Here is a 14,440-nt window from a genome sequence, read left to right on the forward strand (position 1 = left end):
TGACTGAACCACAATTGTACATTTGTGTGGTTTTTCATTCAATAACTTTGTTGGCTACTATTTTTTTCCAATTAAGAAACTTTTTGAATCCACAGAAAAATTAAGCAGAAAAAAGGGTTCTCATGTACCCACTGTCTTCACACACTGAACCTTAACTCCTCCATGATCAACATCCCCCTCAGAGAACGACATTTGCTCCAGTCGATGAGCCTACAGTGACACATCATTACCAGTCAAAATCCGGTGTTTAAATTAGCATTCACTCTTTGCAGCAACATGGAGGACCTGGAGATTATCATACTAAGTGAAGTAAGGCAGAAAGAGGACAAATACCATATGATATAACTTATATATGTAATCTAAAATATGACACAAATTAACCTATTTACAAAACAAAATCAGAATCAAAAACAGAGATCAGATTGGTGGTTGCCAAAGGGAAGGGGGTTGGGGAATGAATACAGTGGGAGGTAGGGTTAGAAAATATAAGCTTTTAAACATAGAATGGATAAATAAGAATGTCTTACTGTATAGCACAGTGAACCATAGTCAATATCCTATGATAAACCATAAGGGAAAAGAACATAAAAAAGAATGTATATAACTGAATCACTTTGCTGTACAGTAGTAATTAACACAACATTATAAGTCAACTATACTTCAATAAAAATAAAACAAATGAGGAGTCACTGTTGATGTCTACATTCTAAGTCTTCTGACAAAATGTATCTACCATTGTAAATTGTACATAATAGTTTCACAGTCCTAAAATTCCTCTGTGTTCTGCCTATGTCTTTTTGGACTCACCATTAATCCCCAGTTGCCTGCAGGCACAGTGCTTGGTAAATAATGCATATTCAAAAAAACTTTTGAATGAATAATTTAATAGTTTTGAAAAACTCAAAGTATGGTAAAATATTTACATTTCACTATGCATTTTGATTATTTAAAAAAAAAATCTAACCTTACTAGAGAATAAATAACTTGCAGTGGTGCAAAAATTTTTGCAATTTAAATAACATCAGATAATAGAGCTGTTTATTAAATTCAGGAAATACACTATTGAATGAGCAGTGACCACTGAGTGCAATTTAAGTTATAAAACAAGGGAATACAGCAGGTAAGAATTATGCTTTTAAAAACTAACAGGTAACAAAAATCAGATAGGAAGAATCCTTCAATGATTGTAAATGTGACTAAATAAAAACTGGGAAATAGGGGGAAGTCTGTGGCTCATCCAGTAATCTTTGACTACATACAGCAGCAGTGGTAGATTTAAATCCTATAACTTCATGTGAGGAAACTAGATTGTGTATGACATGAATATTTTAGAATCATCATATCAGATAACTGAGTATGTTATCTGCATAGTTAAAATTATAATTATCCTACTACTACTACAAAGTCGCTGGAGAATCAATTTTGGAAAAAATGGGTTATCTACTAAGAAAAGCATCCTGCAGATTTAAGTTCAAATCTACACTCTTAAAGCTATTGGCTGACTCAGAATTCATGCTTCCTGCCTGCCACTATTTATATTACACATAAGTAAACATAATTTTGAGGAATGAAGTCAGAAAATAAAACAATGTGAAGGATAGCAAGAAAAAAGAAAACAGACTTACAAGTTACAAAAATCAGAAATATTAAACCACCAAGAAACAAAATAGTTTAAGTAGTTGAATGACAATAGGGGAACTGTCTGAAAACAATTCATAAAACTGAAGTAAGTAGTATTTTAGCTGCTTTATAAATAAGGATATAGAGATTCAGTGGTTAAGTAACTTGTCCCATTATATGAAACTTATAGATTTCAAAAATATGATTAAAATGTAGGCCTCTGAATCCACGACCATGATACACGTAGAGCTGGCAACAGTACAGTGTATCTCTCAGATTTATACACTGTTGTTGGAAATGAAAATTAGTACAAACTATTTGAAAATCAAGTGTAGCACTTTTGTTTCAGAAGTATAAAAATTTCAATAATTTTGGATCCTATAATCTCCTGTGTAGGATTCTGTTCTGGGGAATTACTCCAATATGTTGGAAACAATATACATGAACAAAGAACATACTCATGTCAACATTTTAAGTAAGAGAACAAATTTGGAAGCTACCCAAATGTTCCACAAAAGAACAATGGTTAAATGGTATTTGGTACACAAGGGATATGATAAATTATTACTATCAAAATGGGAAAATATTCATATGTGACTATAAGTACATGATTTATTAGCTATATGTAATAAAAATACTAGAAGGGTATAATAATGTAATAAAAACACCCATGAAAACCCCAATTGTGTGAAAGTGATAAAATAGCAGGTTATCTATGCTTCTAGTTTCAGATATTTGTGTCTTTTAAAGTGTTTTAAACTTCATTTCAAGTGATCTCATAGAGAGTTCAAAATTTATATGTTGATGAAATTTATCATCATGATAGAATTGAATCATGGAGAAATAAATTGAATAAAGAGGAAGTTTCAACTTTAAAAGGTATAGTGTGACTTATGAATACTATATTACCTCAATTCCAAGTTAAGAATCGCTAGATAAGCATGATATTAAACTCCATATGTTTTTCTGCTTTTCTGATTTATCCTCTCCTCCATCAAAAACGTAGGAAATAAAATTATTATTTCTCTGTAAAGGTAATAACTCTTCCAGCTCTTTTTTCTTTTTCAAAATTCCAGAAAGAGAAATAATGCCTTTTTAAAAAAATTTTAGATTTATGACAGGTTTTATCTGGTACAGCTAGAATTTATATTTTTTCAAAATCTGTCACTTAAGAACATAATATCTTTTATTTAGGATGTTTAATTTCATGGTGATTCATCAGCAAATTAAACATTCAATATTTAGAAGTCCAGACTTTGTATTGGAATCTGTGTTTGTATCGAAATCTGTAATCTGTTGAATTTAATCACACTAAACTCTCTCAAATATATATATTTAACTAACTTAAAATAATCCAGCCAATTAAAGAAAGTTGAAACAGAGATCTGAAAATCAGATATATCATTGGGAAGGAGAAAGATACACATTTGTTCACCCAACAACATGTCATTCAATTTTGTAGTCTGAAAATAGCTTAGATTTCTTCAGTTAAAAGTATGCTGAAAATCAAACAAGATAAGTTAGCTCTTGGAATTAGGAATAATGGGGCAAACATAATACAGAAGTCAGGGTTAGAGCATTTCAGCTTAATCAAACAAATTTCTGAAGTTCATTCATTCAGCTGTATGCCAGTTCAAATCTGTGAAGAGACAAGGATGACAAACAGGAATTTGATTATGATTATCTTACTATGTGAGTACGTGGTTAGTTGCTTTAGTCGTGTCTGACTCTTTGCGACCCTGTGGACTGTAGCCTGCAATGCTTCTCAGTCCATGGGATTCTTCAGGTAAGAGTACTGGAGTATGTTGCCAAGCCATCCTCCAGGGGATCTTCCCAACCTAAGGCTTGAAACTGTGTCTCCTGCATTACAGATGGATTGCTTACCACTGAGCCACTGGGGAAGTCCCTTATTAACTATATACACTTTTTTCCCCAAGAGCTGTGTAGGTGTGTCAGACAGTGTTTAATTGCAAAGAATTAAACTACTCTAGCTTAAATAGGAAGTGTTTTATTATAAGTATTAAACTGTTTACAAAATTATTGAATTAAATTAACAGACTCCATGATCTTTGAAAAATGACTGTTAAAGCTAATCAATGGACCAGGATACAGAGGAAGACACTGATGTCTACTAAAACCAGTAAATCTCCAGCCCTAGTCCCACACTCCACTGCCCTGGTTTGTTTGGAAGTCATCACAAACAGGACAGCTCCACATTCAAGAAGACTTTGTGATCTGGAAGCCTCTGATGTTACTGCCAGTTCCAGAATTCCACCATGTTACTATAATTTGCACCAACAAAATGGTTTTCTTGTGTGTGACTTCTTAACTCCCATAAAGCTAATGCTTGGACAATGAGCCATTCAGTTTTGCTGCCACAGTCAGAGGGTGAAGGGGAAAGGGAAAAATAATGTCTCTGTTACTATACTTGTAGGCAAAAAACAAATCAAAAGGAAAAAATAAATAAATAAAACACCAGAATTGGTGGAAGTTCAATCTATATCTCCCCAATCTATATCTCACTTTTACTTTCAAATACCAGGCATATGCATCTGACTGGCTATACCTAAAATATATTCAGAGCCCTAACTGCAAGGGAGCCTTGGAAATATGGTGTTTATTTTTTCATCTCTTCAGTCCAGGAAGACACACTAGAATGAGGGTGAAATGGATGTTGAAAACTAAAGTACTAGATCCTTTTCATTACTCAACATCCATACACATTCTTCTCCCCATTCAACAGTTCCCTGAAAGTAACAATTGGCAGTGGAAATGTTCCATACTGACATTGTGCAAATATCTCTTAAACAAATGAAGATGTACTCACCATCTCCTTACGATGGAAAGCCAAGAAACTTCCTTTAGTCAACCTGTCTGTCTCCTCTAACAGGCTACAATAGAAAGTTACCTATGCACAACACTCTTTCACAAGAAAGGAAGGGACCCAGGCTATTTAATTTTTAGATATCAAACAATATAAAGAAGAAAATATGGCTGTTACAGTCTTCATGTCATAAGGCTGCAGTTATAATTTCTAACTTTCCTCCTCTTCTGGACATTTTTACTCCCTCTGCCTTCAGCCAGCATCTAGGCTGGAAGAGGGTTGGGAAAGGGATTCCAGTCCTTTTTTCTCCTGGAAGAGAGCAGCCTCTGGTACCTCCCAATGGACTCAAGGAATTGGGTGTCCAAGGTATAACCCAGAATATATCAAGTTTCAAACAAATTCCTCACTGCCCTAATTTTGTACCAGAATCTGGAACTGTGATGTTTGACTTCCTAGCCTATAGACAAAGCACTTGAAGGAGGTGCAATGGTTGCAGAAATACACTTCTTTCACCACAGTAATTAACTGGAAAATGAACTATTACTCTTCCTTTATTTTTACCAAGATAAAGAAGTAGGGGCGGGGGGAGGGAAACTACTCTGTTATGCCTTCATGTATAATTAAGTTCTAATGTACAAACAGGGTTAAGCATTAGATATACACAGATGATTGCTGAATCTCTTAAAGTGATCAAGTTTGGTATGCGACCAGCCACCAAGAGTGTATAACCAGGAAAGATCATCTCAATGCACAAAGTGCTCTTTGACAAAGAGCTATTCCCTTCTGCCACCCTCCCAAATCCTAGTAATGTTATTTTTATGTATTTCAGTTCAGTTCAGTCGCTCAGTCATGTCCGACTCTTTGCAACCTCATGAATCGCAGCACACCAGGCCTCCCTGTCCATCACCAACTCCCGGAGTTCACCCAGATTCATGTGCATCGAGTCAGTGATGCCAACCAACCATCTCATCCTCTGTCATCCCCTTCTCCTCCTGCCCCCAATCCCTCCCAGCATCAGAGTCTTTTCCAATGAGTCAGCTCTTCGCATGAAGTGGCCACAGTATTGAAGTTTCAGCTTCAGCATCAGTCCTTCCAATGAACACCCAGGACTGATCTCCTTTAGGATGGACTGATTGGATCTCCTTGCAGTCCAAGATACCATTCCAAATTATCATGAGTGTTCTCTCACCTCTTCTCTTTTAAACTCATCCAGCTGTGTGATTCACCTCTGTGTGGGACTGAGGAGGAAATATTCCTCATGTCTCTTTCTTAAATAATTAATTAAAAGCTAGATGGCTTTGAATGGGAAATGGTCCCGATGACATATGAGAAAGGAACTTCTTCAACTTCATGAATGACTTTTTATGCTACCAGGCTACAAGGTAGCACCTTTCACTGCTTTGCTGAGTACTGTTAAGGTGCTATGGTTTACACAGATGCAAATCAGGCAGCAGTTAAGACTGAATTTGGCTTCATTAGTAGAACCTATTCGTTGGATGATACAGGAATGATTTCCCAGAGGTGGGTTTGAGAAACATCCAAGGGGTAAAAAAGTTCAATGGGGGAAACTTTAAAATTAATCCGTCATGTGATAATTTGTTGACAGATTGGTTATCGGAAAGACATGGAACAAGAAGATGCAGCAGAAACCGTCAAAACGAGGGGGAACGAGTCATCCATCATCCTGACAGGGTTAGAAGGAAATACGTTATATCACTTCACAGTGAGGGCTTATAATGGAGCCGGATATGGGCCACCCAGCAGTGAAGTGAGTGCAGCCACCAAGAAATCCCGTAAGTGACCTGGGCTTTGTGTTTGTCTCAGACAAAAGAGAAACATCTTTTAACATTTCTGAAAGCCACATGAGGTACATAATAAAATGAGTTGAAGAGGAGTTTTGATTCCTAGTCTCGCTTCAATGCTTAGATCTGAATTCTAAAACTAGCTCAGAAAATTTTGCATTCACAGTAGATAAAGGTTATCTTCCTGTGCAACAAGGCTAAGCGATTTTTGACACAGAAGGGAGATAAAAGGATTTGGGTTCAAAAGCTCAGCAGAGTAGCTATTAAAATGATACTCCTGGAGCAAAACCCTCCTTATCTGATTCTCACTGGAAGGAAGCCTATGGTGCCAGCTAACTACTGAACACAAAAAAAGATTGAAATACTCACAAGAATTTAAGTGAATAAAGGTATTTAAGATATCTCTTGCACTCACTTTTCTTTTCATTTTGCAGCCCCCAGTCAAGCACCTAACAACCTCAGGTGGGAGCAACAGGGCTCTCAGCTTTCTCTGGGCTGGGACCCCGTCAGACCATTAGCCAACGAGTCTGAAGTCATGGGCTACAAGGTCAGTGTGTGTTCACTCTGTTGGATAGACATGCATCTCAAAAATTGCTATTGTGAGGATGTGCAATTAAAAAGGCATGAAAAGATCTATTAACATAGCTGTTTTTTTCCCCTCAAACATTGTTCTACCTTTATTCTAGAAACTGTCTTCATACACTGGGGAAGTCAAGGCAATCAAAATCAGTTTCAGCTACACAAGGCATAGGAAGCGAATGGGTAGAAAAGACAACAATTTTAACACAGGGTGAAGATGGCTCCATGATGCACTGTCAGGACAAGCATAACTTTGACAGAGAGTCTTGGCATTCTCTCCCCAAAGACAAACTGTCCTGGCAGATGGAAAAGACTGGACCACTTAGTTTGAGTAGAAAGACTTTCCATTAGCAAAGAAACACAAAAAGAAAAAAATGCTAGGGTCACCACAGGGGATATGAGAGAGACCATGGAGAGAGACAGCTGGCTCCAAAATAGATGCAACATTTCACATAAGTCATCCTGCTATGTGCCAGCAAGAGATCTGAAAATATAAAAATGTTTAGAACAACTTTGTCTCTGATTTTAAGTAATATGTGATCTAGGTATTGAATTAGCTGAACTTCAAATTCTCCTTCCATAATATTGGATTCTATTTCTTAAACTCATACAGAATCATTAATGATTATTATTTATAACAGAATTTTTAAATATTTCAATGATTATCTTTAGACTGAAAAGCATTATTTAGGTGGCTGTTCAATTATCTGAGATGGTAACACAGTATTTGATGCACAAAGGGCTAAATTCTGAAGCTAAAATCTGGAATAGTTATAAATGAAATACATTTTTAAGTTAAATAATTCCCAAGAAGAATATATTCAGGTACAAAGTATAGTACTTCTTACAGACTAGAATTATTATGGATCATAAACACCCTCACACTAAACACTCTCTCAAATCTGTCCTAATCTTCAGGGACATTGAATTTGATCTTTGGGGGAGAACAGGTGAGCCATTCTCTCTGTATCCTTCCCTAGTCCTCTTCTTTCCACACTCTTCCCCTCGTCTTCACACCTTGTAGTCTAAGGCAAGTAGATCCTCCAATGATTAAGGGTAACAATATGGTCAGAAATGGCGATGGATCACCAAGAAACAACCTGATCTCATTAAAAGTGTGGCAAGCAGTCTCTCAAACTGGAGAGGAAAATAGATGGTAGATGAAAGCATATGACTGCCTGGAAGAGCCATTTGGCTTTGGGCAACTCTCAGGGAAAAAAAGAAGCACCACACAACCTGGAGAAAACATGAAGCTGGGCATAGGGCTCCCGGTGAGATGACCCTCATCCTTGCCTACATTTGTCCCTTCTATCACACAACTGCTTACCCTCCTTACATGTCACTATCTCCCTGCCCAGACTATACATGATTGAAGGCAAAGCCTCTGTCTTACTCATCTCTTTATGCTCAGTGCTTCTAAGAAGGATGAAAACATTAATTTTGACCCAACTAGAGGTATTTTATGCAGTTAGTCACAAGTGTATATTATCAGGTGTGTGTTTTCCTAGCATGGCCTTTCCATTTGTTATGTGGAGTGGGGAAAGAGAACCGACCCTTAAGTAAGACAGACACCAGTTCAAATCCCAGTTCTTTAACTTTGAACTAGTTGCTTAAACTGAGTTTCATTTTAACTTTAAAAAAAAGCAAACATAGGGGATTTCCTTGGTGATCCAGTGGTTAAGAATCACCTTGCAATGAAGGGGTGGTGGGTGTAATCCCAAGTCATAAAACTAAGATCCCACCCGCCATGGAACAACAAAGCCTGTGTGCTGCAGCAACTACTGAGCCCAAGAGCAACAAATGGAGTCCGTCTGCTGCAATGAGAAGATCCCACAGGAAGATTCTATGTACTGCAGCTAAGATCTGACATAGCCAAATAAAAAATAAAGAGATCAATATTTTTAAATGCAAAAATAGTATCATAGAGGATTTATTAAGGATTAAATAAGACAATTTGTGTAAAATGTTTAGTATGTAGAAAGTGCTCACTAAAAAAATTAGCTACTATTTTTCTTATTGGAGGAATTTTACCCAGTAGGTAGAACTTTTTAATATTTTAGCAGAAGAATTTGATCTTTAAAAGTTGCCTGCCAGTTCTATCTCAATGAAAACAGTGCAAAACCCCTTGGAATACTTTGTTGTGGGGAGAAGAATCTCTAATGTTGTCCATCTTAGTTGTGGAAATAGTGCCAAGTAGGCACACATTGACAGAGCTTTTTTTTTTTCCTTTTATTCCTTGAAATGGTCTCACCTCTTTATGTCCCTTAGAGGGAAAATCTAGTTTCTAAGAAAGGAGCCTGATGGTAACAAATAGAGTCTACCTTATTAGATCTTCTGATAGATGGGCTAATTCCCAATGAGAGACCTACTGGCAGGAATGATGCAAAGGGCCCCTTGAGGGAAGGGGACTTCATACTGATGACTGAGGTAGAGCCTGGGTTCCCCTACAAAGGTCTGGTTTTCACAGGGCAAGTGACTAGGCATGAAAGCTCCTATTGACATAGGCACAATGGAACAGGAATGTGAATATAAGCTAAATGCAACAGTAGCCATGAATGTAAACTAATGAGATGGAACCTAGGGAACACAAGATTGGATCTTCCTTTTCAGAGCATGACTTGGAAAAGAACTACACAAGAGCTGCCTAGGCAAGGATCTACATGCAGCTAAAACACCCATACTGTCTGGAGGGAGGTTCACACAAATATGGAGTGGACAGTATGATACTCAGAGGGAGAATATTTGATTCCTGCTGAAGTGAAGTGTTAGTTGGTCAGTCCTGTCTGACACTTTACAAACCCATGAATTGCAGCCCACCAGGAATGGAATTCTCCAGGCAAGAATACTGGAGTGGGTTGTCATTCTCTTCTCCAGGGGACCTTCCCAACCCAGGGGTCAAATCTGGGTCTCCCACATTACAGGCAGACTCTTTACCATATCTGAGCCACCAGAAAAGAAGCCAAAATATGGAATCCCTATATTGTACATCTAAAACTGATATAGTATTGAAAATCAACTGTTATCTGTTGTCAGTCACATCTGACTCTTTGCAACTCCCTGGACTATAGCCCACCAGGCACCTCTGTCAATGGAATTTCAGAGGCAAGAATCCTGGAGTGGGTTGCCATTTGATTCCTACTACATCCCCAGAAAACTACCACCAGACCAAAAATGGCACCAATGTAATAGTGAGCCCTCTTCTTAAACATAGTGTGTAGCAGTTGCTACACAAAACAGGTTAACAAAACTAGGGACATGTCAACACACTAATCATTTCCCTTCCCATGAGTTAATTTGAAGTAGTGAAGTCACTCAGTCGTGTCCGACTCTTTGTGACCCATGGACTGTAGCCTACCAGGCTCCTCCATCCATGGGGTTTTCCAGGCAAGAATACTGGAGTGGGTTGCCATTTCCTTCTCCAGGAGATCTTCCCAACCCAGGGATTGAACCCAGGTCTCCCGCATTGTAGGCAGACGCTTTACCGTCTGAGCCACCAGGGAAATGACCCAATAAGAGGCTTCCCTGGTGGCTCAGACAATAAGGAGTCTGCCTGCAATGCAGGAGACCTTGGTTCATTGCCTAAGTTGGGAAGATCCTCTGAAGGAGGGAACGGCTACCCACCCCAGGATTCTTGCCTGGGAAACTCCACGGACAAAGGAGTCTAGCAGGCTACAGTCCATGGGGCTGTAAAGATTCAGACCTATTAAGACTGAGTTCGCCTCTTAGAATTCTTGGAAAATTTGTGGTAGAGGACTTCCTGTTAACCAAAGAGAGAACTTCCACAATTAATCACAATATCAAAAGGAAGGCAAATTTATTTTCGCTTTTTATCTTGACCAATTACTTTGCTTTTACAAGCAAAAGAGATCACTAGAGATACATGGTATGCAAATTTGAGCCTGGAAACTAGAAGTAGGGGTCAGTGCCTGAAGTTTAAAGTGCAGAGATGGTGTATTTTATCTTTTGCATCAAGTCTAGCTTAAGGTGGATGAATTAAGGGGAAATCCTCATCTAGAAATTTCAAGATTTTGAAAATGATTGATAAGTGATAAATATGAGGGAAAATGGACTTGTTCCATAGACTTGATCCATAAGTGATCCACTGAACTCTGCTTTTTCATAGTTAAGGTAGTATATACTAGGTGCAATTTATTCTCAACGATTTAGATCATGGACTTCCCTGGTGAGTCCAGTGGTTGGGAGGGGACACCGGTTCAATCCTTGGTCTGGAAGGATTCTACATGCCATTGCACAGCTAAGCCCATGCTCCACAACTACTCAAGCCTATATGATCTACAGCCCATGCTCAGCAGCTAGAGAGTAGCCCCTGCTCACCACAACCAGAGAGAGCCTGTAGGCAGCAACAAAGACCCAGTGCAGCCAAAAAAAAAATAAATAAATAACAAAAATAACATAAAATAGTAAGATAAAACAGCAAGAGTTTGGGGTTAGATCAGTCCATTTTCTAAGAAAACATGGATCTTACTTCCCTATTTGATTCCAGAGATCGAGGTGTCAGCAACATACATAAGGACAAGATATTACCAGAGAAATACACAATGATACAGAAAATATCACTCAAATGTGTTAAGAGAAAGAAAAAAAATCAGTCTCCCCATCACAAAACTTGTCAGGGACCTCAAAGTGAGCAAGAATATAGTGAAAGAAGGATAGAATTGAACTATTTATAATTGTGTCATAGGCAACACATTAACATTGAATCTATTCAAATAAACGTTAAGCATTACCTATTTAGTGAAATTTCTCACTGTTCTTTGAGATTGTCCAAGACAACGTGGACTTCTTGGGATTTTGTTTAAGAAGTCTAGATTTAATAGTAATACTTTCAAAACATCACAGCTTCTATTAATAAGTAAGAGTAATAGAAGCATGAAAAACCAGAAAAATGCTGAAAAATAATTGTCTTTTGTAGACATGGCTACAAGTTATTTACCCTCAAACAAGATAGCTTTCCATATAAAAAGTTGAGTCAAATGTGGGAGCTTATTTAGCATATTCATCACTTCTTCAGGTCAATTAATATGTGATTCATTTTACAGTTCCCAATTCAGAATTAAATCCATGTTTCCTTAATATATTACATATCAGTTGTCAGAAAACAGGGAAAAAAATTCAAAGAAATTTCTTAATGTAACTTACTTTTCCCAAATAAGTATTTTCAAATGAAAAGAAAAAAAAAAAAAAAACTTTGTTTTTATAACTCCACCAGTTTGGGATCTGGATCTGGAATACTTAGTATCTTTAACACATGTTGCATCTGTTACTGGCACTTCCAAAAACGACAACATAACTCTGGACTAAAGTATCAGTTCAGTTCAGTCGCTCAGTCATATCTTTGTGACCCCATGGACTGCAGCACACCAGGCTTCCCTGTCCATCACCAATTCCCGGGGCTTGCTCAAATTCATGACCATCAAGTCGGTGATGCCATCCAAATATCTTGTGCTCTGTCATCCCCTTCTCCTGCCTTCAATCTTTTCCAGCATCAGGGTCTTTTCCAATGAGTCAGTTCCTCGAATCAGGTGGCCAAAGTATTGGAGCTTCAGCTTCAGCACCAGTCCTTCCAATGAATATTCAGGACTGATCTCCTTTAGGATGGACTGGCTGGATCTCCTTGCAGTCCAAGAGACTCTCAAGAGTCTTCTCCACCACCACAGTTAAAAAGCATCAATTATTCAGTGCACAGCTTTCTTTATAGTCCAACTCTCAAATCCATACATGACTACTGGAAAGACCATAGCTCTGATTAGGGAAATTTTTCTTGGCAAAGTCAAGTCTCTGCTTTCTAATATGCTGCCAGGGTTTGCCTAGCTTTTATTCAAAGGAGCAAGCATCTGTTAATTTCATGGCTGCAGTCTCACTGTTTTCATTGTTTCCCCATCTACTTGTCATGAAGAGGTGGGACCAGATGCCATGATCTTAGCTTTTTGAATGTTGAGTTTTAAACCAGCTCTTTTATACTCCTCTTTCACTTTCATCAAGAGATTCTTTCCTTCCTCTTCACTTTCTGCCATAGGGTGGTGTATCTGCATATCTGAGGTTATTGATATTTCTCCCAGCAAACTTGATTCCAGTTGTGCTTCTTCCAGCCCGGCATTTTGCATGATATACTCTGCATATACGTTAAATAAGCAGGCTGAGAATATACAGCCTTGATATATTCCTTTCCCAATTTGGAACCAGTTCATTATTCCATGTCTGGTTCTAACCGTTGCTTCTTGACCTGCATACATATTTCTCAGGAGGCAGGTAAGGTGTTCTGGTATTCCCATCTCTTGAAGAATTTTCCAAAGTTTGCTGTAATCCACACAGTCAAAGGCTTTGGCAAGTCAACAAAGCAGAAATAGATGTTTTTCTGGAACTCTTGCATTTTCGATGATCCAGCACATGTTGGCAATTTGATCTCTGGTTCCTCTACCTTTTCTAGATCCAGCTTGAACATCTGGAAGTTCATGGTTCCACGTATTGCTGAAGCCTGGCTTGGAGAATTTTGAGCATTACTTTACTAGCATGTGAGATGAGTGCAATTGTGGTAGTTTGAACATTCTTTGGCATTGTCTTTCTCTGGAAGTGGAATGAAAACTGACTTTTTGCAGTCCTGTGGCCACTGCTGAGTTTTCCAAATTTGCTCGCATATTGAGTACAACACTTTCACAGCATCATCTTTTAGGATTTGATATAGCTCAGCTGGAATTCCATCACCTCCACTAGCTTTGTTTGTAGTGATGCTTCCTAAGGCCCACTTGACTTCACATTCTAGGTAAGTGATCACACCATCTTGATTATCTGGGTCATGAAGATCTTTTTTGTATAGTTCTTCTGCTTATTCTTACCATTGCTACTTAATATCTTCTGCTTCTGTTAGGTCCATACCATTTCTGTCCTTTATTGAGCCCATCCTTGCATGAAATGTTCCCTTGGTATCACTAATTTTCTTGAAGAGATCTCTAGTCTCTCCCATTCTATTGCTTTCCTCTATTTATTTGCATTGTTCACTTAGGAAGGCTTTCTTATCTCTCCTTGCTATTCTCTGCATCTCTGCTTCAAATGGGTATATCTTTCCTTTTCTCCATTGCTTTTAGCTTCTCTTCTTTTCTCAGATATTGATATATTCTCTGCTTTTATATTCAGCCATAATTCTCCTTAATGATCTTGGGAGTGGGTTTTTTTTTTTTCTTTATGCTGTGAAAGAAACTTCTCAAATTATCAAGTAGAACAGCCATCTTATACTTACCATATTCTCCTTGTACAGATTTAAACTTAAGTGGAAGAGAAAATAAAGGCTAAATACCCAAGGCCTATGCTTTCCCTAGAGCAAGTATCCCTCTTTCCACTAAGAGAAACTTCTGTCCACTCAGAAAAGACATGTGCATTCAGGAGAAATTCAGTATAAGGGCTTCAGGCTACATGCCAAGAAAACAAGGTCTCATTTTTCAATCTACACTGGAAATATCCTTTCCCAATATACAACCCTTTCACCATATAGGGCCTTTCCTGGTGGCTCAGATGGTAAATAATCCACCTGTAATGCAGGAGACCAAGATTCTATCCCCTAGAGAGGAGACTAGCTGGGCTACCCACTCCAGTATTTGCG

At 38.0% G+C, this 14,440-nt stretch overlaps 1 protein-coding gene across 1 annotated transcript in view; it reads left to right on the forward strand.

Moving 5' to 3' along the window:
* CNTN5 (contactin 5) overlaps positions 1-14,440 on the forward strand; it is a 663,141-nt gene that overhangs the window by 635,204 nt on the left and 13,497 nt on the right. Inside the window, exons 19-20 of the mRNA XM_070383116.1 lie at positions 6,051-6,237; positions 6,681-6,793. Of these exons, the coding sequence (XP_070239217.1) occupies positions 6,051-6,237; positions 6,681-6,793 (300 nt within the window). The remainder of the gene's footprint in view (positions 1-6,050; positions 6,238-6,680; positions 6,794-14,440) is intronic.

This window comes from Bos mutus, chromosome 15, assembly GCF_027580195.1.
Source record: "Bos mutus isolate GX-2022 chromosome 15, NWIPB_WYAK_1.1, whole genome shotgun sequence".
Taxonomy (NCBI): Eukaryota; Metazoa; Chordata; class Mammalia; order Artiodactyla; family Bovidae; genus Bos; species Bos mutus.